The sequence below is a fragment of the Muntiacus reevesi genome, chromosome 8 (genome assembly GCF_963930625.1).
Source record: "Muntiacus reevesi chromosome 8, mMunRee1.1, whole genome shotgun sequence".
In the NCBI taxonomy this organism is placed as follows: domain Eukaryota; kingdom Metazoa; phylum Chordata; class Mammalia; order Artiodactyla; family Cervidae; genus Muntiacus; species Muntiacus reevesi.
The window spans coordinates 27,818,442-27,844,209 of NC_089256.1; the positions used below are offsets into that span (position 1 = coordinate 27,818,442).

At 42.7% G+C, this 25,768-nt stretch overlaps 1 protein-coding gene across 1 annotated transcript; it reads left to right on the forward strand.

Moving 5' to 3' along the window:
* Positions 1 to 41: 41 nt before the first annotated feature.
* Positions 42 to 2,139, forward strand: LOC136173275 (carbonyl reductase [NADPH] 1-like). Its single transcript, XM_065942780.1, has 3 exons — positions 42 to 487; positions 1,158 to 1,265; positions 1,463 to 2,139. The coding sequence occupies exons 1-3, from the start codon at positions 202 to 204 to the stop codon at positions 1,930 to 1,932; spliced, it is 864 nt and encodes a 287-aa protein (XP_065798852.1). The 5' UTR covers positions 42 to 201; the 3' UTR covers positions 1,933 to 2,139.
* The last annotated feature ends 23,629 nt before the right edge of the window (positions 2,140 to 25,768 follow it).

Genomic DNA, 25,768 nt, shown 5'->3' on the forward strand with positions numbered 1-25,768 from the left:
TATTAACTTTATGGAGCGTCTGATCCCTCCTTAAGCGGGGAGAAGAAGGCTGGGCCTCCTTCTCAACTAGTCACTGCACTGGAGCCTAGGACACAGATCTTTGCCTTCCAGGACTGTGACAGGTCTCCACGTCCCAAGCCGCGCCACCCCGTCGGTCTCCAACCTTGTCAGCTCTACTCCGAGGGGCCCTGCCCACCGGCCATGTCCTCCATCCGCGTGGCGCTGGTCACTGGGGCCAACAAGGGCCTCGGTTTTGCCATCACGCGTGACCTGTGTCGGCGGTTCCCGGGGGACGTGGTGCTCACGGCGCGGGACGAGGCGCGGGGTCGGGCGGCCGTGCAGCAGCTGCAGGCGGAGGGCCTGAGCCCCCGTTTCCACCAGCTGGACATCGACGACCTGCAGAGCATCCGCGCCGTGCGCGACTTCCTGCGCGAGGAGTACGGGGGGCTCGACGTGCTGGTCAACAACGCGGGCATCGCCTTCCCGTGTAAGTGGGTGGGAGCTGGGAGGGGCGGGGCGGGGCTCCTGCCTGAACCTCCGCTGTGGGATCTAGAACCCCCTCCCTAGGGATGGAGCACAGGCCAGAGGTCACAGGGAGAGCAGGTCCTCCGAGATTAAAAGCTTTTCCAGCAAGAAGGCCTTGCAATAGCTTTGATATCAGTGTTAAGGATAACGCCCAGGATTTTTGCAGTATTGATTTCATTGAACTTAGGACCAGTTGGGTATATCATTAACTTGCTTTGAAACCAGTGAAAAATTGTGGTACAGTGAGAGATTGCGTGAGCTGTCTTCATTCAGCCTCCCCTGATGATGCCATCTTACATAAATACACGGCTTTATCAAACTGTAACCAACTTCCTTCCTGGAGAAGGAAACGGCAATCCACTCCAGTATTCTTGCCTGGAAAATTCCATGGGCAGAGGAGCCTGGAGGGCTGCAGTTCATGGGGTCGCAAAGAGTCAGACAGGACTAAGTGACTGAGCACACATCAAACCGCAAAATTCCCACTGTTACAATACTGCTCACTAACTCCACCCACCTCTTAGACTAAAACAGATTTCACAGGAAAAAATACTGTATCAAGTAAGCATTTTTACCGTATGGCTTATATTTATTAATCCTGGTTCATTTGTGTGTTTGTTTTTCTACCCTAAAAGTTAGTGACTCCATGCCAGTTCTAATTAAAGCAGAAATGATCATGAAAACAAATTTTTTTGGGACCCGTGATATATGCACAGAACTCCTGCCTCTAATGAAACCCCAAGGTGAGTCTGCCTGAGCCCATACTGCAGTGTTTCTGACAAGATCTAGGCCCACCTGCCTCTGATCCCCAGACCCCCTGCATCTCATTGGAAACCGGTAACTGGCTCTCCAGTGGGAATCGAGACCAACATCTCAGCGAATTGGGTATTCATTATTATCATATATACCTTCCCAGATAATGGTTTGTGTTGCATTTTAGGTAGAGTGGTGAATATGTCTAGTGGATGGGGCTTCAAAGCTCTTGAAAGCTGCAGCCCTGAACTGCAGCAGAAATTGAGAAGTGAAACCATCACGGAGGAGGAGCTGGTGGGGCTCATGAACAAGTTTGTGGAAGACACAAAGAACGGGGTGCACAGGAAGGAGGGCTGGCCGGATGATAACATATATGGAGTGACGAAAATCGGCGTCACGGCCCTGTCCAGAATCCAAGCCAGGAAGCTGAGTGAGCAAAGAGGAGGAGACAAGATCCTCCTGAATGCCTGCTGCCCAGGGTGGGTGAGAACCGACATGGGGGGACCCAAAGCCTACAAAAGCCTAGAAGAAGGAATAGAGACCCCTGTGTACTTGGCCCTTCTGCCCTCGGATGCCGAGGGGCCTCATGGACAGTTTGTCCATGAGAAAAAAGTTGTAAAATGGCAATTCATGCCGCAGTTCTACCCAAAGATCTAAGCCCCACTTTGTTACCTGTCCTGATTAGACTAAGAAAACAGTGTTCGAAATATCTCCCCATGAAAAAAATCAAAACATGCCTACTTCTATGTAAATTTCAAAACCACTTTGAAATGGCTACTATTCTGTGAGATCTTTTGTGATTTCTTATGTGATCCCAAGGAATAAAAGAAGAATGGATGACAAATAATGAATAAACATCAGTAGATAAATGCATGGTTCTTTATAAATGTCTGTTTGTTCTAACTGTTTATATGTCAAACCAGCTCAGAAGTCTAATAGACCAAGATGTAGGTCAAGGAAAGTGAGAGTACAACTTGGGGAAAGAATTATCATCAATAGGGCCAGATAGGAAATACTTTTAGTTTTCAGGTTCAAGTGGTCTCTGTGAGAACTGTTCACCTCCTCTCTTTCACCATGAAAATAGCCAGAGACAATATAGAAGCTGACAAGCATAGCCATATTGGGTCTACCAGCTTTAGCTGACCAGCCTCCAGTGTAACATGGACCACATCATGAGGGGAAAACATCTTCTCTGGTGCCTGTAAATCCCAAACTCATTGGGAAAAAAAAAACAATTGTACATGTGAAATGTGAGAGGGCGCTGGTATGAAAGATAACATCCTACAAGAATCTGAGACAATGGGGAAAATTGACAATGGATGGGTATGATGGATATGAGAGATCACTGTGAAATCTCTTCAGGGTAAATGTGTCATTTTTGTGGGAAGAGGTGTCAGGAGATCTGCAACATTAGCGTGCTTCTGCAAACTATACACAGAAGTGGAACACATAACTAGAGTAACATATTCATCACAGTTGAACCTAGTTGGGAGGACACCTGGGTATCCACTTTATTATGCTTTCAATTTTCTACTTAAAATGTTTCAAGATAATCTTGAACCAAAAAAGCCTGGCTCTGCACCTTTCCTGTGTGATCTTGAGCAAAATCCCACATGAGCTGTATCCCCTCAAATTGTAAAATGAGGAGAACTGTCATAGGATTGCGATACTGTAAAGGTTAATTATCTGGATATAGGTGACAGTGCTGAAAATACATTGGAAGTGCCAAGTATCCTATATCGTGAGTCCCTGAAAGAGGGGCCCAGCTGCACCCAGGGCAACTTCCTGTTTGCCAGCACCATATCTGGCTCCCCAAGGCTCCGAAGACTGTCCACCATATCCCCTCTTCACAGAAGCTCCATGTCGTACAGATGCCCCTACTGTCATGGTTACCTGTCACTTTCCACCTCTGATTGTCTGCCCTGGGGACGCAACAGCCCCTGAAGGCAAAGACAGGGCCCTTTCTGAAGAGTCAGGTTGACTTCACAACTGTAGGCCTTCAACTAGTCTGTTATTTTCCTCCTTCCCCTGCATCCCACACTATATGACAACAGAGGATTATCAATGTCTAGATCAACAGTCAGCATCACACCTGCTAGTTTGGAAATGGACAGGGGAATCACAATCATCATGCATCCTTAGTTCCAGAAAAATAAAGCCCATGTGATTAACCAGTTGTTAACTGTGACCTAAGACAAATCAAAACATAGGACAAAAAACCTAAGGATATGTAACTTTCCAACAAACCTAAGGATATGTAACTTTTAAGTACAACATTCCTGTCAATGGCTCTGAACACAGTAAAAGTTTCATAAACAACCCTTCCATATGGGACACATTTAATTCCACAGTCAGGTAGCCTGCCCACACTGAAAGTCTAATCACAGGACCAAAGTCTTTAACAAGCTGAGTTTCTATCAAGAGAGCAGGCAGAGCTATGTCCTCAGAAGTAGTTGTTGTTCTTTTTCAGTTGCTCGGTCGTGTCCAACTCTTTGCGACCCCATGGGCTGCAGCACGCCAGGCTTCCCTGTCCTTCACCATCTCCTGGAGCTTGCTCAGACTCATGTCCACTGAGTCAATGATGCCATCCAACCATCTCATCCTCTGTTGCCCACTTCTCCTCTTGCCTTCAGTCTTTCCTAGCATCAGGGTCTTTTCCAATGAGTCAGTTCTTCACATCAGGTGGCCAAAGTATTGGAGCTACAGCTTCAGCATCAGTCCTTCCAAAGAATATTCAGGGTTGATTTCCTTAAGATGGACTGGTTGGATCTCCTTGTTGTCCAAAGAACTCTCAAGAGTCTTCTCCAACACCACAGTTCAAAGCAGTTACCCTAAGTAATTTCACTGCATCTTAGGAAGAAGCAACCATTTCAATTCTGCAGGTTTGATGGACCCAGCACAAGACAATAACTGCACTCCTTCCTCTTTTTGGAGACCTACACATGCACGCATGAAGCACCTCTAATGATTTTTATTCCTCTGCCAGGAATCCCTAGTCCCCTGTCCCTTCACCAAGCAGTTTTGTTTGGAGGAAGCTCACCACTCCACCCTGCAAACCACAGTGTATCTCAGAGGTGGGATCAAGAGACGGCTGTGTCCTGATTTGGCTCAGGATGCTGCAGCAGGGAGGGGTGCAGTCAGGAGTGGTCATTAGGAACCTTCTGGAACATCTGGCCCCTCCTAGGAGGGAGGGAAAGGGGCAGGGCCTCCTTCTCAACTAGTCAGAGCACTGGACCCTGGAACACAGTCTTGACTTTTCGGGCTGTAACAGACCACCCCCCCATCCCATACTGTCCCACCACTGCTGGCCCCCAGCCTGGTCAGCTCTACTTGAAAAGGCCCTGCACACCCCGTGCCTGGCCATGTCCAATAGCTTCAGTTCATCACCACATCCTATGACCATATCCCATAGATATTCCCAGGACTTCTGCTTGACCTTGTCAAATTTCAAGCAGGAGTGGTCTTGACAGCATGTAGCTTCACCTTACAGGCATCTGGGACAAGTGAGCTAAGAGAGGATGTCACCGCCTGCCCTCAGACCCTCCAGGCACCAGTAAATCTGGACGCTGACATCCCCATTGGAGCATTTCTTTCTCTGCTATCATCCTAGACATCATGGCTATGACAAGCTACCAGGCTGTTTCGTGTATTTCTATTGTATAAGCAGTCTTAACTAATCTCACAGCAACTGGTAATTGGCCATCAAATGGAAGTTTGAGGTCCAACACCCCAGCAAATTGGGTATTCATGTTTGTGCTCACCCTTCTAGGCAATGATTTGTGTTGTGTTTTAGCAGAGTGGTGCATGTGTCAAGCAGAATGCGCTTTGCAGCTTTTAAAACCTGCACACCAAAAACTGCAGCAGAAACTGAGGAGTGAGACCATCTCGGAGGAAGAGCTAGTGGGGCTCATGAACAAGTTTGTGGAAGACACAAAGAATGGGGTGCACAGGAAGGAGGGCTGGCCCAATACCGCATATGGAGTGACAAAAATCGGAGTCATAGTCCTGTCCAGAATCCAGACCAGGAAACTGAGTGAGCAGAGAGGAGGGAACAAGATCCTCCTGAATGCCTGCTGCCCAGGGTGGATGAGAACCAACACAGCAGGCCCCAAGGCCCCCAAAAGCCCAGAAGAAGAAGCAGAGACCCTCGTGTACTTGGTCCTTTTGCCCTTGGATGCACAGGGGCCTCATGGAGAGTTTGTTTCTGAGAAAAAAGTTGTGCAATGGTGAGCTCACTCACAGCTCCACCCATGTGTCCATTTATATTGCTATCCCAGATTCACCAGACACTTACACTATCACAAATATCCCTATGCAAACAAAAGAAAGAAAAAAGAATCAAAGTATCCCTTTCAAGTTCTCACTGGGAAATGGCTGCTAATTTTGTGAAGCCTTTTGCGATGTCTTCTGTGATCTCAGGGGAGGAAAAGTGGGATGGATGATAAATAATAAAGAGAAATCAATAAATGAATAAACAGTTCTTTATAAATGTCCATTTGTGCAGATTGTTTATATGCTGAACCAGTTCAGAAGTTTTTTGGGTTTTTTTTAATATTTATTCATTTGGTGGCACCCGGTCTTCGTTACAACATGTGGGATCTTCTTTGCCACGTGCAAGATCTTTAGCTGTGGCACATGTACTCTTTGGTCGGGGCATGTGGGATCTAGTTTCCTAACCAAGGATCGAACCTGGGCCCCCCTGCATTGGGAGTGTGGAGTCTTAGCCACTGGACTACCAGGGAGACCCCCACCTTCCCTGGTGTAATATATTACATGTAATATATCAAACGGTAGGTCAAGAGAAAAGAGAGTAAAACTCAGATGTACAACCTTTATAGACAGGGTCGGTAGGAAATATTTTCAGCTTTTCAGGTTGAAATGGCCTCTGTGGGAACTGCTCAGAGCCACCCTTATACTATGAAGGTAGCCAGAGACAATATATAAGTCAACGGCCGTGGCCACATTGGGCCTGCCAGCCATTCTCTCAATTTTTCTGTTAGAAATTTTACAAGACAAACACCTGAAAACAGAGAGTTCAGGCTCTACCACCTTCCTGCATGACTTTGAGCCAAATGTGTCCTTCAACTGTAAAATGGGGGTAATGGGATAGGAGTGCTGCACAGATTAATTTTCTGGATATAGGTGACAGTGCTGAAAAGAAGTTAGAAGCACCAGGTGTCCTATATCATGAGTCCCTGTAAGAGGGGCCCGGCTGCACCCGGGGTGATGACGAGAAGCTTCGTGCTGCCCAGAACCACACCCGGCTCCCCCAAGGCCCCAGGGATTGCCCACCACACTCCTTCCCCTCACAAAGCACTCCATGTTGTATAGATGCCTCTACAGTCACGTTTACTTGTCACTTCCCATGTATGATTTTCAACCCCGGGAAAGTGGAAAGTGACAGCCCCTGAAAGCAAGTGTGGAACCCTTATCTGAAGAGTAAGGTCTGCTTTACAATTGTTACCCCTCAACTAAGCTGTTACTTTGCTCCCTGTGATTATGTTTTTCTAAACATACACCAGAGGACCATCAATGCCTAAATCAACATCACAGCATCTTCTCAGCTAGTTTTGAAGTATACACTGGAATCACAAAGATCTTTTCTTTCTTAATTATGTAAAATAATACTATATACACCACTTAATAACTATGATACAGGACAATACCAGAACAAAGGCACTTTTAGCAATCCTAAGGATGAGGGAACCATTAAATCATAAGTTCTGGTGAAGTTAATGACTTTGCACTCAATAGAAGCTTCATAAACAACTGTCCCGCCTGAAAGCATACCGGGAATGGCACACAGTTAGGAACCCTCCCTACTCTGAAAGTCTAATCATAGGGTCATTTTTTTCTAACTCTGTCACGAGTCTTTTAAATGAGCAACAAGAGCTATGTCTTCAGAAGCAATTACACTAAGTAATTTCATTCCATCTTAGGAAATAGCAACCATTGCCATTCTGCCATGGATAATGGTCCCAGCAGATAATAATTACTACTTCCTTTTTAATCTGTTCAGGGCTCTTTTTTTTTTTTTCTTCCATGCAAGAAAATGGTTTTTGCTTATCTACCAGGAATCCCTAATCACCACCCCACCCTCCACCCCGACCCTTCAATAGCAGTTTTCCTTGGAGGAAGCAAACTTCTTTGCCTTTGTAAACCACTGTGTTTCTCAGAGATGGTATTAAAGGAGGGCTATGTCTGGACTTGGCTCACAGAGCAGCATCAGGAATGGGGTGGACCCAGTAACTGATCATTAGAAGCCTTCTGGTACATTTGGCCTTTCCTTGCAGGGAAAGAAGGAGGTAGCAGATGGGGTCTGGAGTAATCATAACCAGGGAAAAGAACCTACTGTAGGACACAGGTGACCCAATTCCAGGGTAGAGCCCGGGTGAGGTGCCAATAGCCATTGTTGGCACTTATTCAAGCAGCAAACCAATGCATCCCAGAACTCTGATGGCAGTCACTCACAATACAAGAATCTCTGTGGGTCCCAACTGCCCTGCTCTGTGGCTCCATAAAAGTGCAGGGGGTCAGGCGGAAGGTCTAGTGTCAGGGATGACATGTGAGGGACAAAGTGAACTTGCAGCCCAGGCTGAGTCTGAGCAGAGTGAAGTTAACACTCACAGGCACCTGCACGGGCAGCACCATGGAGATAGCCAGGGGCCTCTGTCTGCAGTCCACATGACACAAGAACCCATAGGCCCCGTGGGCTTCAGCACCTCGGCTCTCTGAGCAAGGATTCCGGTGTGGGGAGAAGGGAATACACACACTTAAAGGGATGAGAACCAGCTAGGGCCAGACCCTCAAGGCTTCTGTCGCAGGAACTTGGGATCAGCCCCTGCTCCCAGTAGTGCAGTGATGGTCATGGAGCAGAGTGGAAGGCCCACCTCACTCCAGCTGTACCTCTAGAATGTTCATCTCCAGCCACACTCAATACCAAAGTGAGAGACGCCAGCATACGCTGAAGAAAAATGTGACTTATGTCCACCTAATTCCAGCCCTCCCATTTAAGGCATTGGGCGCACATAGCCTACACAGGGATACTCCCACATAAGAACATTACTTCAAGACTATAGTACATAACTGTATACCTGATTGACAGAGGCAGAGAACATTAACCAAAGTGAAAAAGGCAGAAGAAATACTCTCAACTAAAACAGCAAGAAAAACCCCAGAAAAAAATAATGAAGCATAAATAAACAATTTTCCAGATAGAGAGTTCAAGGCATTGGTTATAAAAATGTTAACTGAATTAGGGAAAGAAAAGATCTACTGAAAAAAATGTCACATGCAGATAGAAAATATAAGGGCTTCCCTAGTGGCTCAGATGGTAAAGAATCTGCCTGCAATGCAGGAGACCCAAGTTTGGTATATAAAAAGACCCAATCAGAAATGAATTATTCAATAGCTGAAATAAAAATACAGTAAAGGAATGATTAGAAGACTATGTGATACAGAAGAAAATATAACTTATCTGGAAGACAGAATAATGGAAATCACCCAATCAGAACAGTAACAAGAGACACAAATTTTAGGGAATTCCCTAGCAGTCCAATGGTTAGGATTCCACACATCCACTGCAGAGGGCATGGGTTTGATTCTGCATGCCTCAAAGTACAGTCAAAAGAGAAAGAAGAAGAAAGAAACACAAATTTTTAAAAATGAAAACAGTTTAAGAGGTTTTTGAGGTAACATTAAGCATACAAACATTTACATTATAAGGATCCCAGAAGGAAAAGAGACAAAGAAGGGGATGGCAACTGTTTTTGATGAAGTTATTGTTGAAAATATCTTGAATTTGAGGAAGGAAACAGACATCCACTTACAGGAAGTACAGAGGGCTCCATGTAAGATAAACGACACCATACCAAAACATATCAGAATTAAGAGAGCACTAGTAAAGATAAGAAAATTCTAAAGTCAGCAAGAGAATAAAAAGAGTTTTATACAAGAGAACCTCCATAGGGCTATCAGCTGATTTCTCAGTAGAAATATTGCAGGTCATAAGGGAGTAGCATGACATATTCAAAGTGCTAAAAGTGGAAAAATCCGCAACCTAGGATACCCAGAAAGGTTATCACTTAGAGTAGGAGAGATAAAGAACTTCTCAGATAAGCAAAAACTAAGGAAGTTCATCAAGAGTAAACCCACTCTTTAAGAAATGTTGAAGGGACTTCCCTACATGGAATGGAAGTATGAATATTTAGGAAAGAAAAAATCCCACTAGAAAAGGCAAATACATAGTAAACACTGGGGATCAACCACTGAAATAAGCTAGTATGAAGATGAGAAAACAAAAAATTGTAAAACAAATTATAAATACTACACATATTAAGGGATAAGCATGAAGATGTAAAATATGACATCAAAAAAGTGGGGAAGGGAAGTAAAAATATAGATCTTTTATAATGTATTTGAACTTAAATGACTGCCAGCTTTATTATAGGTAAACATATATGAACCCCATGATTATCACAAATGAAAAACCTACAACAGACAGTTTTCATTCCAATCCCAAAGAAACACAATACCATAGAATGTTATAAATACCACACAGTTGCACTCATTTCACACAATAGTAAAGTAATGCTCAAAATTCTCCAAGCCAGGCTTCAATGGTACATGGACCAAAAACTTCCAGATGTTCAAGCTGGTTTTAGAAAAGGCAGAGGAACCAGAGATCAAATTGCCAACATCTGCTGGATCATAGAAACTGCAAGAGAATTGCAGAAAAACATTTGCTTCTGCTTCACTGATGCCTTTGACTGTGTGGATCAAACTTTGGAAAATTCTGAAAGAGATGGGAATACCAGACCACCTGACCTGCCTCCTGAGAAACCTGTATGCAGGTCAAGAAGCAACAGTTAGAACTGGACATGGAACAACAGACTGGTTCCAAATTGGGAAAGGAGTACGTCAAAGCTGTATATTATCACCCTACTTATTTAACTTCTAGAAGAGTACATCATGTGAAATGCTAGACTGGATAAAGAACAAACTAGAATCAAGACTCCTGGGAGAAATATCAACAACCTCAGATATGCAGATGACACCACACTTATGACAGAAAGCGAAGAGGAACTGAAGAGCCTCTTGATGAAAGCGAAAGAGAGAGTGAAAAACTTCAACATTCAGAAAAAGTGAGAAATAGATTTAAGGGGCTAGATCTGATAGACAGAGAGCCTCATGAATTATGGACGGAGGTTCGTGACATTGTACAGGAGATAGGGATCAAGACTATCCCCATGGAAAAGAAATGCAAAAAGGCAAAATGGTTGTCTGAGGCAGCCTTACAAATAGCTGTGAGAAGAAGAGAAGCGAAAAGCAAAGGAGAAGAGGAAAGATATTCCCATTTGAATGCAGAGTTCCAAAGAATAGCCAGGAGAGATAAGAAAGCCTTCCTCAGCGATCAATGCAAAGAAATAGAGGAATACAACAGAATGGGAAAGACTAGAGATCTCTTCAAGAAAATTAGAGATATCAAGGGAACATTTCAGGCAAAGATGGGTTTGATAAAGGACAGAAATGGTACGGACCTAACAGAAGCATAAGATATTAAGAAGAGGTGGCAAGAATACACAGAAGAACTGTACAAAAAAGATCTTCACGACCCATATAATCACAATGGTGTAATCACTCACCTAGAGCCAGACATCCTGGAATGTGAAGTCAAGTGGGCCTTCACTACGAGCAAAGCTAGTGGATGTGATGGAATTCCAGTTGAGCTATTTCAAATCCTAATAGATGATGCTGTGAAAGTGCTGCACTCAATATGCCAGCAAATTTGGAGAACTCAGCAGTGGCCACAGGACTGGAAAAGGTCCGTTTTCATTCCAATCCCTAAGAAAGGCAATCCCAAAGAATGCTCAAACAACTGCACAATTGCACTCATCTCTCACGCTAGTAAAGTAATGCTCAAAATTCTCCAAGCCAGGCTTCAGCAAAACGTGAACCAAGAACTTCCAGATGTTCAAGCTGATTTAAGAAAAGGCAGAGGAACCAGAGAACAAATTGTCAATATCCACTGGATCATCGAAAAAGCAAGAGAGTTCCAGAAAAACATCCATTTCTGCTTTATTGACTACGCCAAAGCCTTTGACTGTGTGGATCACAACAAACTGTGAAAAATTCTGAAAGAGATGGGAATACCAGACCACCTGACCTGCCTCTTGAGAAACCTGTATGCAGGTCAGGGAGCAACAGTTAGAACTGGACATGGAACAACAGACTAGTTCCAAATAGGAAAAGGAGTACGTCAAGGCTGTATATTGTCACCCTGATTATTTAACTTATATGCAGAGTACATCATGAGAAACGCTGGGCTGGAAGTAGCACAAGCTGGAATCAAGATTGCCAGGAGAAATATCAATAAGCTCAGATATGCAGATGACACCACCCTTATGGCAGAGAGTGAAGAGGAACTAAAAAGCCTCTTGATGAAAGTGAAAGAGGAGAGTGAAAAAGCTGGCTTAAAGCTTAACATTCAGAAAACTAAGATCATGGCATCTGGTCCCATCACCTCATGGGAAATAGATGGGGAGACAGTGGAAACAGTGTCAGACTTTATTTTAGGGGGGCTCCAAAATCACTGCAGATGGTGATTGCAGCCATGAAATTAAAAGATGCTTACTCCTTGTAGGAAAATTTATGACCAACCTAGACAGCATATTAAAAAGCAGAGACATTACTTTGCCAACAAAGGTCCGTCTAGTCAAGGCTATGGTTTTTTCAGTGGTCATGTATGGATGTGAGAGTTGGACTGTAAAGAAAGCTGAGCACCAAAAAATTGATGCTTTTGAACTGTGGTGTTGGAGAAGACTCTTGAGAGTCCCTTGGACTGCAAGGAAATCCAACCAGTCCATCCTAAAGAGATCAGTCCTGGGTGTTCATTGGAAGGACTGATGCTGAAGCTGAAACTCCAGTACTTTGGCCACCTCATGCGAAGAGTTGACTCATTGGAAAAGACCCTGAAGCTGGGCGGGATTGGGGGCAGGAGGAGGAGGGGACGACAGAAGATGAGATGGATGGATGGCATCACTGACTCGATGGGCATGAGTTTGAGTCAACTCCGGGAGTTGGTGATGGACAGGGAGGCCTGGCGTGCTGCAATTCATGGGGTCGCAAAGAGTCAGACACGACTGAGTGACTGAACTGAACTAAACTGAGCTGAAGGTCATGGCATCTGGCCCCATCACTTCATGGCAAATAGATGGGGAAACAATGGAAACACTGACAGACTTTATTTTCTTGGGCTCCAAAATCACTGCAGATGGTGACTGCAGCCATGAAATTAAAAGACACCTGCTCCTTGGAAGAAAAGCTATGACCAACCTGTGCTTAGTTGCTCAGTTGTGTCCAATTCTTTGCAACCGCATGGGCCCATCAGGCCTCTCTGTCCACGGGGATTCTCCAGGCAAGAATACTGGAGTGGGTTGCCATGCCATCCTCCAGGATGACAAACCTAGACAGCTTATTAAAAAACAGAGACCTTACTTTGCTGACAAATGTCCGTCTAGTCAAAGCTATGGTTTTTCCAGTAGTCATGTATGGATGTTAGATTTGGACTATAAAAAAAGCTGAACACAAAAGAATTGATGCTTTTGAACTGCGGTGTTGGAGAAGACTCTTGAGAGTTCTTTGGACTGCAAGGAGATCCAACCAGTCCATCCTAAAGGAGACCAGTCCTGAATATTCATTGGAAGGACTGATGCTGAGGCTGAAACTCCAATACTTTGGCTACTTGATGAGAAGAGTTGACTCATTGAAAAAGACCCTGATGCTGGGAAAGACTGAAGGCAGGAGGAGGAGGGGACAACAGAGGGGATAAGACAGTTGGATGACACCATTGATTCAATGGACATGAGTTTGAGCAAGCTTCAGAAGTTGATGATGGACAGGGAGGCCTAGCGTCCTGCCGTCCATGGGGTTGCAAAGAGTCGGACACAATTGAGTGACTGAGCTGAACTGCAGGGTATTGTGGTAATGCTTTAACAAGGGTTATCTTTTCCACATGGAAATGCACATATCTCCCACTAATAGGCTCAACAGACATTTCACCATGAGTATGCAGAGAGAAAGTAGTGATTTACCAAAGAAAGAAGAAATTAGAAAATGTTTTCAGGTAGAAAATTTTGTATTTAGCTGGAAATGATGCTGAGTAAGTTGGATGATCAAAAGAGTGACAGAATGTCATTGAATAAGGGTCATGGGAACTAAGTCCTCAAATCGACAAAAGTTCCAGAGCACTGAGTAGGGCAGCATTTTTTGAGCATGTACTAAGTGTTATATATTTCCTTCTGCTTTAAGTTCAGGTCCTGATACCTGAAATTTGGGGCTTTTTAAAAACTGTTTTCTAATTGATGGCTGATTTTCTGGTATGCCTTAACTTTATCTTGCACACAACTTGGTTTTGTGGAGTTGGCCCTGATTTGGAGAAATCAGAGTGTAAATCTAGAATGAAGTATTGCCTGTAGAGCTAAATACACAAGGTACAGTTCTTTTGTGCCCAAAACTAATATTTGAGACATCCAAAAACTAGAAGATCTTCCAGATGCCAACCAACTCCAAAGACTAAAGACTGCAAGTAGATCCAACCAGTCCATCCTAAAGGAAATCAGTCCTGAATATTCATTGGAAGGACTGTTGCTGAAGATGAAACTCCAATACCTTGGCTATCTGATGCAAAGAACTGACTCATTGGAAAGGACCCTGATGCTGGAAAAGATTGAAGGCAGGAGGAGAAGGGGATGACAGAGGATGAGATGGTTGGATGGCATCACTGACTCAATGGACACAAGTTTGAGTAAGTTCCAGGAGTTGGTGACAGACAGGGAGGCCTGGTATGCTGCACTCCACAGACTCGCAAAGTCACAAAGACACAACTGAGTGAATGAATTGAACTGAAAGGCTAGAAAACTAGGACACAATTAGGAGAGTTAGTGGGGAAACTGCCTAACCAGGGAAGTGGATGTTAATATCAATATCTAACTTTTACCCAACGCTTACTAGATGTGTCTTTTTAGACATATTTACACAGATTCTTGTTTAGTCTTCCTCATATCACTTCCATGAGCTGGCACTATTATAACCCCTATTTTACAGAAGAGGAAACAGGCTTCAACTGTAATAGAATGGTAAATAAATTTATGAAACTGAATGCAAGAGGTCTGTGGGCTGATGCCTACCATCATTCATGTTTTAGTGATCCACAGTTTAAGACTTGTGGTCCATTGCAGGGGCCTGGGGGTTCCATCCCTCTTGGAGGAACTAAGCTCCCACAAGAGTAAACAGCAGGCAAGGTCAAAACCATGTGACTAGGATTTATCAGAAAGAGTGAAAGGGCACCATCTAGTGACCCTCTTGGTGGCTGAAAGTATGTTTGTTTTTAATAAGAGAACTGAACTGAACTGCTGCTGCTGCTGATGCTAAGTCGCTTCAGTTGTGTCCGAACCCTCTGTGACCCCATAGACAGCAGTCCACCAGGCTCCCCCATCCCTGGCATTCTCCAGGCAAGAACACTGGAGTGGGTTGCCATTTCCTTCTCCAAAGCATGAAAGTGAAAATTGAAAGTGAAGTCGCTCAGTCGTGTCCGACTCTTAGCCACCCCATGGACTGCAGACCACCAGGCTCCTCCGTCCATGGAACTCTCAAGGCAAGAGTACTGGAGTGGGGTGCCATTGCCTTCTCTGATTCATTGTAAAAGTCCCTGATGCTGGGAAAGATTGAGGGCAGAAAGGGAAGGGCGTCAGATGATGAGATGGCTGGATGGCATCACCAATGCAATGAACATGAACTTGGGAAAACTCCAGGAGATGGTGAGAGACAGGGAGACCTGGTGTGCTGCAGTCCATGGGGTCTCAAAGAGTCAGACACGACTGGGCAACTGACCAACAACAAATTCAAGACACACAGACAAACAATACAACACTGATGAACCACTGCACAGCTTAAGGGCCTTAAATTTTTCACTTATTTTAAATAAATACAACCACATTGATTAAAAATCAAAATGATCAGAAAAGTATATATACAGTGAAATGTCAGTCTTCCTATCCCCCAGCTACTCACTTCTTCCAAACACACCAGTCTGTTATGTGCCCCTTTAGACATACTATATTTAAATATTTTTTACACAAAATGGTAGAGTAATACAGTAGTATAACACCTCCTCCCCAAGAGATCCACTCCCTAATGCCTAGAACCTAAGAATAGGTTATGTTACATGACAAAAAAGGATTTTGCAGATGTCATTAATGTTAATAAGCATTTTAAGATGGGGACATTATCCTGAATTATTCAGGTAGGGCAGTGTCATCATATTAATCCTTAAAGATGAAAACCTTCTCAGCCTGTAGTCAGAAGAAAAGGTGACTATGGAAGGATAGTCAGAGATGTAATGTTGCTTGCATTGAAGATATAGGAAGCCAAGGAATGCAGTCAGCCCCTAGAAACTGGAAAAAAGCAAAAAATAAAAATAAAAAATTTCTTCTTAAAACCTCCAAAATGGAATGTAGCCTGGGTGACACCTGGAATTTAGCCCAATCAAGACTTGCATCTTGACTTGGATCAAGACCATCCCCAAGAAAAATGCAAAAAGGCAAAATGGCTATCTGAGGAGGCCTTACAAATAACTGTGAAAAGAAGAGAAGTGAAAAGCAAAGGAGAAAAGGAAAGATATTCCCATCTGAATGCAGAGTTCCAAAGAATAGCCAGGAGAGATAAGAAAGCCTTCCTCAGCGATCAATGTAAAGAAATAGAGGAATACAATAGAACGGGAAAGACTAGAGATCTCTTCAAGAAAATGAGAGATACCAAGGGAACATTTCATGCAAAGATGGGTTTGATAAAGGACAGAAATCATACAGACCTAACAGAAGCAGAAGATATTAAGAAGAGGAGGCAAGAATACACAGAAGAACTGTACAAAAAAGATCTTCATGACCCAGATAATCACAATGGTGTGATCACTCACCTAGAGCCAGACATCCTGGAATGTGAAGTCAAGTGGGCCTTAGTAAGCATCACTATGAACAAAGCTAGTGGATGTGATGGAATTCCAGTTGAGCTATTTCAGATCCTGAAAGATGATGCTGTGGAAGTGCTGCACTCAATATGCCAGCAAATTTGGAGAACTCAGCAGTGGCCACAGGACTGGAAAAGGTCCGTTTTCATTCCAATCCCTAAGAAAGGCAATGCCAAAGAATGTTCAAACTACCTCACAATTGCACTCATCTCACATGCTAGTAAAGTAATGCTCAAAATTCTCCAAGCCAGGCTTCAGCAATACGTGAACAGTGAACTTCCAGATGGTCAAGCTGGATTTAGAAAAGGCAGAGGAACCAGAGAACAAATTGCTAACATCTGCTGAATCATCAAAAAAGCAAGAGAGTTCCAGAAAAACATCCATTTCTGCTTTATTGACTATGCCAAAGCCTTCGACTGTGTGGATCACAACAAACTGTGGAAAATTCTGAAAGAGATGGGAATACCAGACCACCTGACCTGCCTCTTGAGAAACCTGTATGCAGGTCAGGAAGCAAGTTAGAACTGGACATGGAAAAACAGACTGGTTCCAAATGGGGAAAGGAGTACAGCAAGGCTGTATATTGTCACCCTGATCATTTAACTTATATGCAGAGTACATCATGAGAAATGCTGGGCTGGATGAAGCACAAGCTGGAATCAAGATTGCCAGGAGAAATATCAATAATCTCGGATATCCAGATGACATCAACCTTATGGCAGAAAGTGAAGAAGAACTAAAGAGTCTCTTGATGAAAGTGAAAGAGGAGAGTGAAAAAGTTGGCTTAAAGCTTAACATTCAGAAAACTAAGATCATGGCACCCAGTCCCATCACTTCATTGCAAATACATGGGGAAACAGTGGAAACAGTGGCTGACTTTATTTTGGGGGGCTCCAAAATCACTGCAGATGTTGACTGCAGCCATGAAATTAAGACACTTACCTCTTGGAAGGAAAGTTATGACCAACCTAGACAGCACATTTAAAAGCAGGGACATTACTTTGTCAACAAAAGTCTGTCTAGTCAAGGCTATGGTTTTTCCAGTAGTCATGTATAGATGGATGAGAGTTGGACTATAAAGAAAACTGAGTGCCAAAGAATTGATGCTTTTGAACTGTGGGGTTGGAGAAGACTCCTGAGAATCCCTTGTACTGCAAGGAGATCCAACCAGTCCATCCTAAAGCAGACCAGTCCTGGGTGTTCATTGGAAGGACTGATGCTGAAGCTGAAACTCTAATACTTTGGCCACCTGATGTGAAGAGCTGATTCATTTAAAAAGACCCTGATGCTGGGAAAGATTGAGGGCAGGAGGAGAAGGGGATGACAGAGGATGAGATGGTTGGATGGCATCACCGACTCAATGGACATGAGCTTGGGTAAACTCTGGGAGTTGATGATGGGCAGGGAGGCCTGGTGTGCTGCAGTCCATGGGGTCGCAAAGAGTTGGACACAACTGAGTGACTGAACTGAACTGAGACTTGCATCAGAACTGTAAGATAATAAATTTACATTGTATTAAGCCACTAAGTTTGCAACAAACTACTGCAGCAGCAACAGAAACTAATATACACTCTATTTGGTACCACACTTTTGAGGTAAGAGATTTACAGACCCTGGACTGAGCAGCTGCAGTTGGTCTCCTGCTGATGCTGTGAGATGCATGCCAACAGAAGCACTGGACCCTGACTGGGTGCTTTCTTGTGGATTTTCTGGTCAGATACATGCTCAGAGAAGGCCCTCAGTCTAGGGGAAGGGCAAAAGGAGGAAACAACACCAGCTGGAATCCATCTTGGCTGAGAGATGTGCACCCACATCAGGACAAAATAGGGGATGACTGACCGGAAAAAAATCTGGAAAACTGCCCTGAAGTAAGCAACTTAAGCCACCCCTATGGGACACAACTCATTCGAAGTTTGCCTGTGTGCTCTTTCACATGGATTTTGTTTTTTCTACAAGTATTTTTCTTGTAACAAATACTTTTATCTTTTTCACATCTTGGTCTCTTTGCTAAATTCTTTCTTCAGAGGAGACAAGAACTGAGTCCTTCTTCCAGCTTTTCACTGCAGGAATTACTTTTCTCATTTAATATATATTGAAGTCTCTTCTCTTTTACTACCTTTAGAGCTGCCATATTCTTTTTGAGACATTCCCTGGTGACTCAGATGGTAAGGAATCTGCCTGTAACACAGGAGACCCAGGTTCTATCCCTGGGTCAAGAAGATCCCCTGGAGAAAGAAATGACAAGACACTCCAGTATTCTTGCCTGGAGAATTCCACATATTCTTTTTCAGTTCAGTTCAGTTCAGTTGCTCAGTTGTGTCCAACTCTTTGTGACCCCATGGACTGCAGCACACCAGGTCTCCCTGTCTATCACTAACTCCCAGAGCTTGCTCAAACTCAAGTCCATAGAGTCAGCGATACCATCCAATCATCTTATCCCCTCTACCATCCCCTTCTCCTCCTGCCTTCAATCTTTTCCAGCATCAGGGTCTTTTCCAATGAGTCAGTTCTTCCCATCAGGTGACCAAAGTATTGGAGCTTCAGCTTCAACATCAATCCTTCCAATGAAAACCCAGGACTGATCTCCTTTAGGATGGACTGGTTGGATCTCCTTGCAGTCCAAGGACTCTCAAGAGTCTTTTCCAACCCCACAGTTCAAGGCATCAATTCTTCAGCGCTCAGCTTTCTTTATAGTCCAACTCTCACATCCGTACATGACCACTGGAAAAACCACAGTTTTGACTAGATGGACATTTGTCAGCAAAGTAATGTCTCTGCTTTTTAATATGCTATCTAGGTTGGTCATAGCTTTTCTTCCAAGGAGTAAGCATCTTTTAATTTCATGGCTGCAGTCAACATCTGCAGTGATTTTGGAGCCCCAAAAATAAAGTCTGCCACAGTTTCCATTGTTTTCCTAAGGCCCACTTGACTTCCCATTCTAGGATGTCTGGTTCTAGGTGAGTGATCACACCATCACGGCTATCTGCGTCTAAAGATCTTTTTTGTATAGTTCTTCTGTGTATTCTTGTCACCTCTTCTTAATATCTTCTACTTCTGTTAGGTCCATACCATTTCTGTCCTTTATTGAGCCCATCTTTGCATGAAATGTTCCCTTGGTATCTCTCATTTTCTTGAAGAGATCTCTAGTCTTCCCCATCCTGTTGTTTTCCTCTATTTCTTTGCATTAATCACTGAGGAAGGCTTTCTTATCTCTCCTTGCTATTCTTTGGAACTCTGCATTCAGATGGGTATATCTTTCCTTTTCTCCTTTGCTTTTTGATTCTCTTCTTTTCTCAGCTATTTGTAAGGCCTCCTCAGACAACCATTTTGCCTTTTTGCATTTCTTTTTCTTGGGGATGGTTTTGATCACTGCCTCCTGTACAATGTCACGAATCTCCATCCATAGTTGTTCAGGCACTCTGTCTATCAGATCTAAACCCTTGAATCTATTTGTCACTTCCACTGTATAATCATTAAGGGATTTGATTTAGGTCATACCTGAACGGTCTTAGTGGTTTTCCCTACTTTCTTCAATTTAAGTCTGAATTTGGCAATAAGGAGTTCATGATCAGAGCCACAGTCAGCTCCTGGTCTTGTTTTTGCTGACTGTATAGAACTTCTATACAGTTTCTTCTATACTAATCAGCATAGTTTTATTTCAAAATAATGATGTAATCATTCTTGAAGCATGTGTAGATATTACCCTGTAACTGTATAATTCTTCAGGATTCAAGTTATAAGACTGACTAGTGATTGCTAGTATACAATTGCTAAACTCTTTTTCAAAAGTTGAGTTTTTGCCTTAAATGCACAAACTTTTAAAATATATGTATACATGCAAAGTAAACCAAAATCTCAGAAACAAAGACCTGATTGAAAGGAAGAGGCATTAATTTGGGATTTGTTAGGACTGCAGCCAGGAGACACAGATTCAAGAAGTACTTGAATTGTGTGCTTATAAAGGCAAAAATAGTAAGGCTGCAGTTACATAAGCCATTCGTTAAGAATTATGGTTGGAGCTGGGAAAAAAAAATAAAGGTGTTTGTTAATCAAGGATTGGTTTGGGTCTGAAATGGTTACAAATATGCAAGGGGAAACCTTGAGACAAAACTGTAGCTAGCAGATGTATCCTTTATTTGATGCCATTCAGAAAGTTTCATTTCTCAATGTTGTGGTGATATATTTGAGCCCAGATGCTCAATGCCTGCCCAACCCCATTTTGGTTGTGTTAACTGTGATTACTCCACTATGACTCACATCTGTCATCAACAAACAGATATAAAATGTATTTTCAGTACTTCCCTGATGGTCCAGCAGTGAAGACTCCAAGCTTCCCATGTGGAGGGCATGAGTTCAATCCCTTGTTAAGGAAGTTCCACATGCCACACAGGAGGAAAAAAAATTCTTCAGGTTTAGTGTTCAAATGTTTTAAAGGTGTGGGGGGAGCAGAGTTCACCTAATTTTTAACTAATGATTGACTCAAATTATTTTGGGACTAACTGTCAGTCTGGGGAGTCAGACAACTTTCCCCCTGGTAGTAGTGAGCCAAGCCTGTTCCATGATCCCTGACCCCTATTCATACTCTTTGTAGTCTCCTCCCACACAGGACCAGAAGTGGCCTGTGTGACCAATATCCATGGCAAAGTAAGAGCATGTAATTTATGAAACTAGGTAATAAAAGACCTCACTTCATAGCAAATAGATGAGGGGGGGGAATGGAAACAGTGATAGACTTTATTTTCTTGGGCTCGAAAATCCCTACAGACAGTGACTGCAGCCACAAAATTAAAAGATGATTGCTCCTTGGAAGAAAAGCTATGACAACTCTAGGCAATGTATTAAAAAGCAGAGACATAACTTTGCTGACAAAGGTTTGTATAGTCAAAGCTACGGTTTTTCCAGTAGTCATGTACGGATGTGAGATTCGGACCATAAAGAAGGTTGGGCACCAAAGAACTGATGCTTTTGAATAGTGGTGCTGGAGAAGACTCTTGAGAGTTCCTTGGACAGCAAGGAGATCAAACCAGTCAATCCTAAAGGAAATTAAACTTGAATATTCATTGGAAGGACTAATACTGAAGCTGAAGCTCCAAAACTCTGGCCACCTAATGTGAAGAACTGACTCACTGGAAAAGACCCTGAAACTGGGAAAGATTGAAGGCAGGAGGTGGGGGCAGCAGAGGATGAGATGGGTGGATGGCATGACCAATCAAATGGACAAAAGTGTGAGCAAGCTCTGGGAGATGGTGAAGGACAAGGAAGTCTGGTGAGCTGCAGTCCATGGGGTTGCAAAGAGTTGGACACAACTGATCAGCTGAACAACAACAACAAAAGGTAGTTTAGCTTCTGTCTTTCTCACTGTCCCTGGATCACCCACTCTGGAGGAAGCCAGCAGCTACATCTTGAGGATGCCCAAGGAGCCTACAGAAAGGTCCACTTGGATAAGAAGTGAAGCCTCCAACTAAGAGCCATAGGAGCCAATAACCTTGGAAGGGATCCTCCAGCTGAGGTCAGGCCTTTAGAAGACTGTACCCCAGCTGGCATCTTGACTGCAACCTCATGAGCCTTGAGCCAGAACTACACAGCTAAGCCATTACCAAATTCCTCAACTATGGAAACTATGGGAAAACAAATGTTTCTTGATTTAATCACTAGGTTTGAGTAATTTGTTACAGAGCAAAAAGTTACTAACACACAGGTTTAATTTTAAAAACGAAATTGGCTATATCTGAAAACATCTGTTTAGATAAGCTTCACAGGTGCCTCAGTATTAAAGAACCCACCTGCCAAGCAGGAGACCTGGGTTCGATCCCCAAGTTGGGAAGATCCCCTGGAGATCTTGGCAACCCACTCCAGCATTCTTGCCTGGGAAATCTTATGAACAGAGGACACTGGTGGTTGCAAAAGAGCTGGACACGACTTAGTGACTAAATAACAACAATAACAACAAAAATAAATTACTTGAGGTATTGAAGACTTTCACAGCTTCACAGATTAGATATTTCAAAACATAGTTTACATCAGCCATTTCTTAGTACTGTAAAACAAAATTTTTAAATTAAACATATGAAAAAATAGAATGTTGAAATGTTTTACTTGGTGAAATTCTGAAAGTTTGACAATTTTTATAACTGCTTATAATTTTTAAAAACTGACTTCTAAAGTCATAGTCTACAATGCCTACTGCATCAATTTTATTATGTTCAATTAATACCTTTAGGAATAAACATTTCTATGAACAAAAATTCATTATAAAATTCCATCAAAAATCACACTTGCTAAATGTAAAGTTCAAAACCCGATAAGATACTACAAGACAAATAAACCTTGAAACATAATGTTAAGTGGAAGAAGTTACTCACAAAAGAGCACATATCTTATGATTCCATTCATATGAAATGTTCTACAGAAACACAACTACAAACAGAAAATAGGTCAGTGGTTGCCTAGGGCTGGGGGGGAAGGATGTAACTCCTAATGGGTATGGGGCATTGGGGGGTCATGAAGCTATTACAAAACTGTGGTGATGGTTGCACAATTCTGTGAACATATTAAAACCATTGAATTGTATGCTTTATATGGGTGCATTGTTCAGTATGTGAATTACCACTTAATAAAGCTGGAGGTTTTTTTAAAGGGAATGTTCAAAGGATGAAATGCTAAATAGCAGAAGATAAATATATCTTTTGACAGCAGCACAAAGATTCCTTCTCAAGGAATATAAAGTCTCTGGAAAATGATTGCTAAAGAATCTTCTCTTCTGTAGACCTCTGATAACTGGGAATACCCATCATCAGTTAAAACAGAGAGGAGCAGAAAGCAGTGAGACAGCTGTGAGAACACATCAGTGTGGCTCCCAAGATAATTTCAAGTCATCTTTCAAAAGGGGTCCCCAAGCTTAGCTCTACAGTATAGCAAACCTCCTGTTATAATAAAATCAGTTGCATTGTTAAATGCTGAGAGCAGGAACTCCATTAAAGATTAGCTATCACTTTTTTTAAAAGCCAAGAAGGGAGGGAAGGAAAAAAGTTTTAACAAACCAATAAAGCTTTAGTTTGAGACATTTAACATAAGGTAACAAATAACAGAAAAGATATTACATATACTTTCTATGATAGAATAAAGTATGACTATAAAAGCAAATTACAGCAAAAGAAAACTAAATGTTTAAATTGTAGGCAAGAATCCTTATTTGTGATAAGGGTTGATCAGAACCAAGTCATTGATTAGACTAATTGAAATGAATCCACAGAAAGGTTAAAGTTACTGTAGTAGGTTGGATAGTGGCCACACAAAACTCATGTCTACCCTCCACTTCAGAATGTGACTCTGGAACTAGTGTCTTTGCAGATGTAATTAGTTTCAGTGAGGTCAGGCTGGGTTAGGGCGTGTCCTAAATCCAAAGAGTGGAGTTCTCAGAAGAAGGGGAGAGGACACACAGAGATACATGGGAAAGAAGGCCATATGAGGATGGGGACAGGGATAAAAGAGATCCAGGCCACAAGCCAAGGAATTTTAAGGAGTGCTGCCAACTACCAGAAGCTGGAAGAGACCAGGAAGGATTCTTTACTAGAGCTTTGAGAGGGACTAGGGCCCTAACAACACCTTGAGACAGGTCTTCTGGCCTCCATAAACGTGATAAAATTAGTTCCTGTTGTTTAAGCCAAGGAGTTGGTGGTGCTTCAGTATGAGACAAGGAACAGCTACAGTTGCCATGAAGTGTAGCCACCAGACCACCAGAGGGCACTGTCTACCACCAAAAAGAGTGAAGTCGCTCAGTTGCATCCAACTGATTTTTCAAGCAAGAGTACTGGAGTGGTTGCCACACCAAATGTGGACCCAATATACTTCGCCAGGTTGATAGAGAAACACATATAGTGTTCTGTTCAAGTATAACTTGTACCTTTCCAATGATGGTAAGCAAGTTAAAATGTATCCTTTAAATAATTTACAACTTTAATCAACTTTCTGGATAGCTTATGACCTTTCCAAGAACTTGACTGGGAGCTGCTTTTCAAGAACATCCTTGTTTGGCAGTCATTACACGTCCCCAGAAGGTTATCTGTAGGACAAATTTCACCAACAATTTCCCTTCCAGGAAGAGATGTGTATTTTAAATTTCCATAGACAGGGTCTAATTCCTCTCCAAGAAAGTAATACTAAATTACATACTCACCAGAAATGCACAAAATTGGCTGGTTTTCCCCAGCCTTGGCAATACTGATCTAGAACCAGCAGCGACATGCACCCCAAGAACAGGACTAAGGGCCTGAGACCCACATTTCTCAGCTCTGGTGCTTCACCAGCCTGATGGTACTAAAGATCCCCAGCCTCCCCTAAATGTTTCTCCAGTCAGGCATTGGCGCAACTGATTCCCCTTGCTGAAAGGCCTAGAGCTCAGCCTTTCCGACACCACACAGCACTGGCTCACACACCTCTGCAGGGAGATGGTCTTGCTCCAAATGAATGATGTTTACAATAAACGTCACCCTTCTCCCTGGTCACTGTGCCAGGGCACCAAAGGGACAGGCACCATGGTGGTGACTCAAGAACAGCCCCCTCACCGTGCGCATGCATTTGACTAATATTTGACAGGAATCCTCACCAGAGAAAACAGTCTCTTCAATATATGGTGCTGGGAAAATTGATGTCACATGTTTAAAGAACTGAAACTACACTCCTATCTTCTACCACTCACAAAAATTAACTCAAATGAATTAAAGACGTAAATGTCAGACTAGTAACCATAAAACTGCTAGGACAAAACACAGGAAAAAAAAACTCCTTAAAATGGGTCTTAACAATGATTTTGTTGGATTGGAAACCTAAAGCACAAAGCAACAACAACCAAAAAAAGAAAAAAAAAAGTGGACTTGTTTCAAACTGAAAAGCTTTTGCACAGCAAAAGAAACCATCAACAAAATAAAAGGAAAACCTACCAAATAGAAAAAACGATTCGGAAATCATAGTAGCTTATAAGGGATTAATAACCAAAAATATATAAAGAATTCACACAACTCAGTAGCAAAAAACAATTCAATTTTTAAATGGTCAAGGACCTGAATAGATTTTTTTTTTTAAAGACATACAAATAACCAACAGGTTCATGGGAGGTGCTCAACAACACAAATTACCAGGAAATTGCAACTCAAAATCATGAAATATTGCCTCTCATCTGTTAGGATGGCTATCATCAAAAAGACAAGAGATAACAAAAGCTAGAAAGGCTGTGGAGAAGAGGGAACTCATACCCTATTGGTACATCTATGGAAAAAAGTATAAAGTTTCCTTTAAATTAAAAATAGCTCTACCATATGATTTAGCAATTCTACTTCTTGGTATTCATCCAAAGGAAATGAAAACACAATCTCAAATAGATATGTGCACTCCATGTTCATAGCAGCATTATTTATAATAGCAAAGGCATGGAAACAACTTAAGTGTCCACTAATAGATGAATGGATAAAG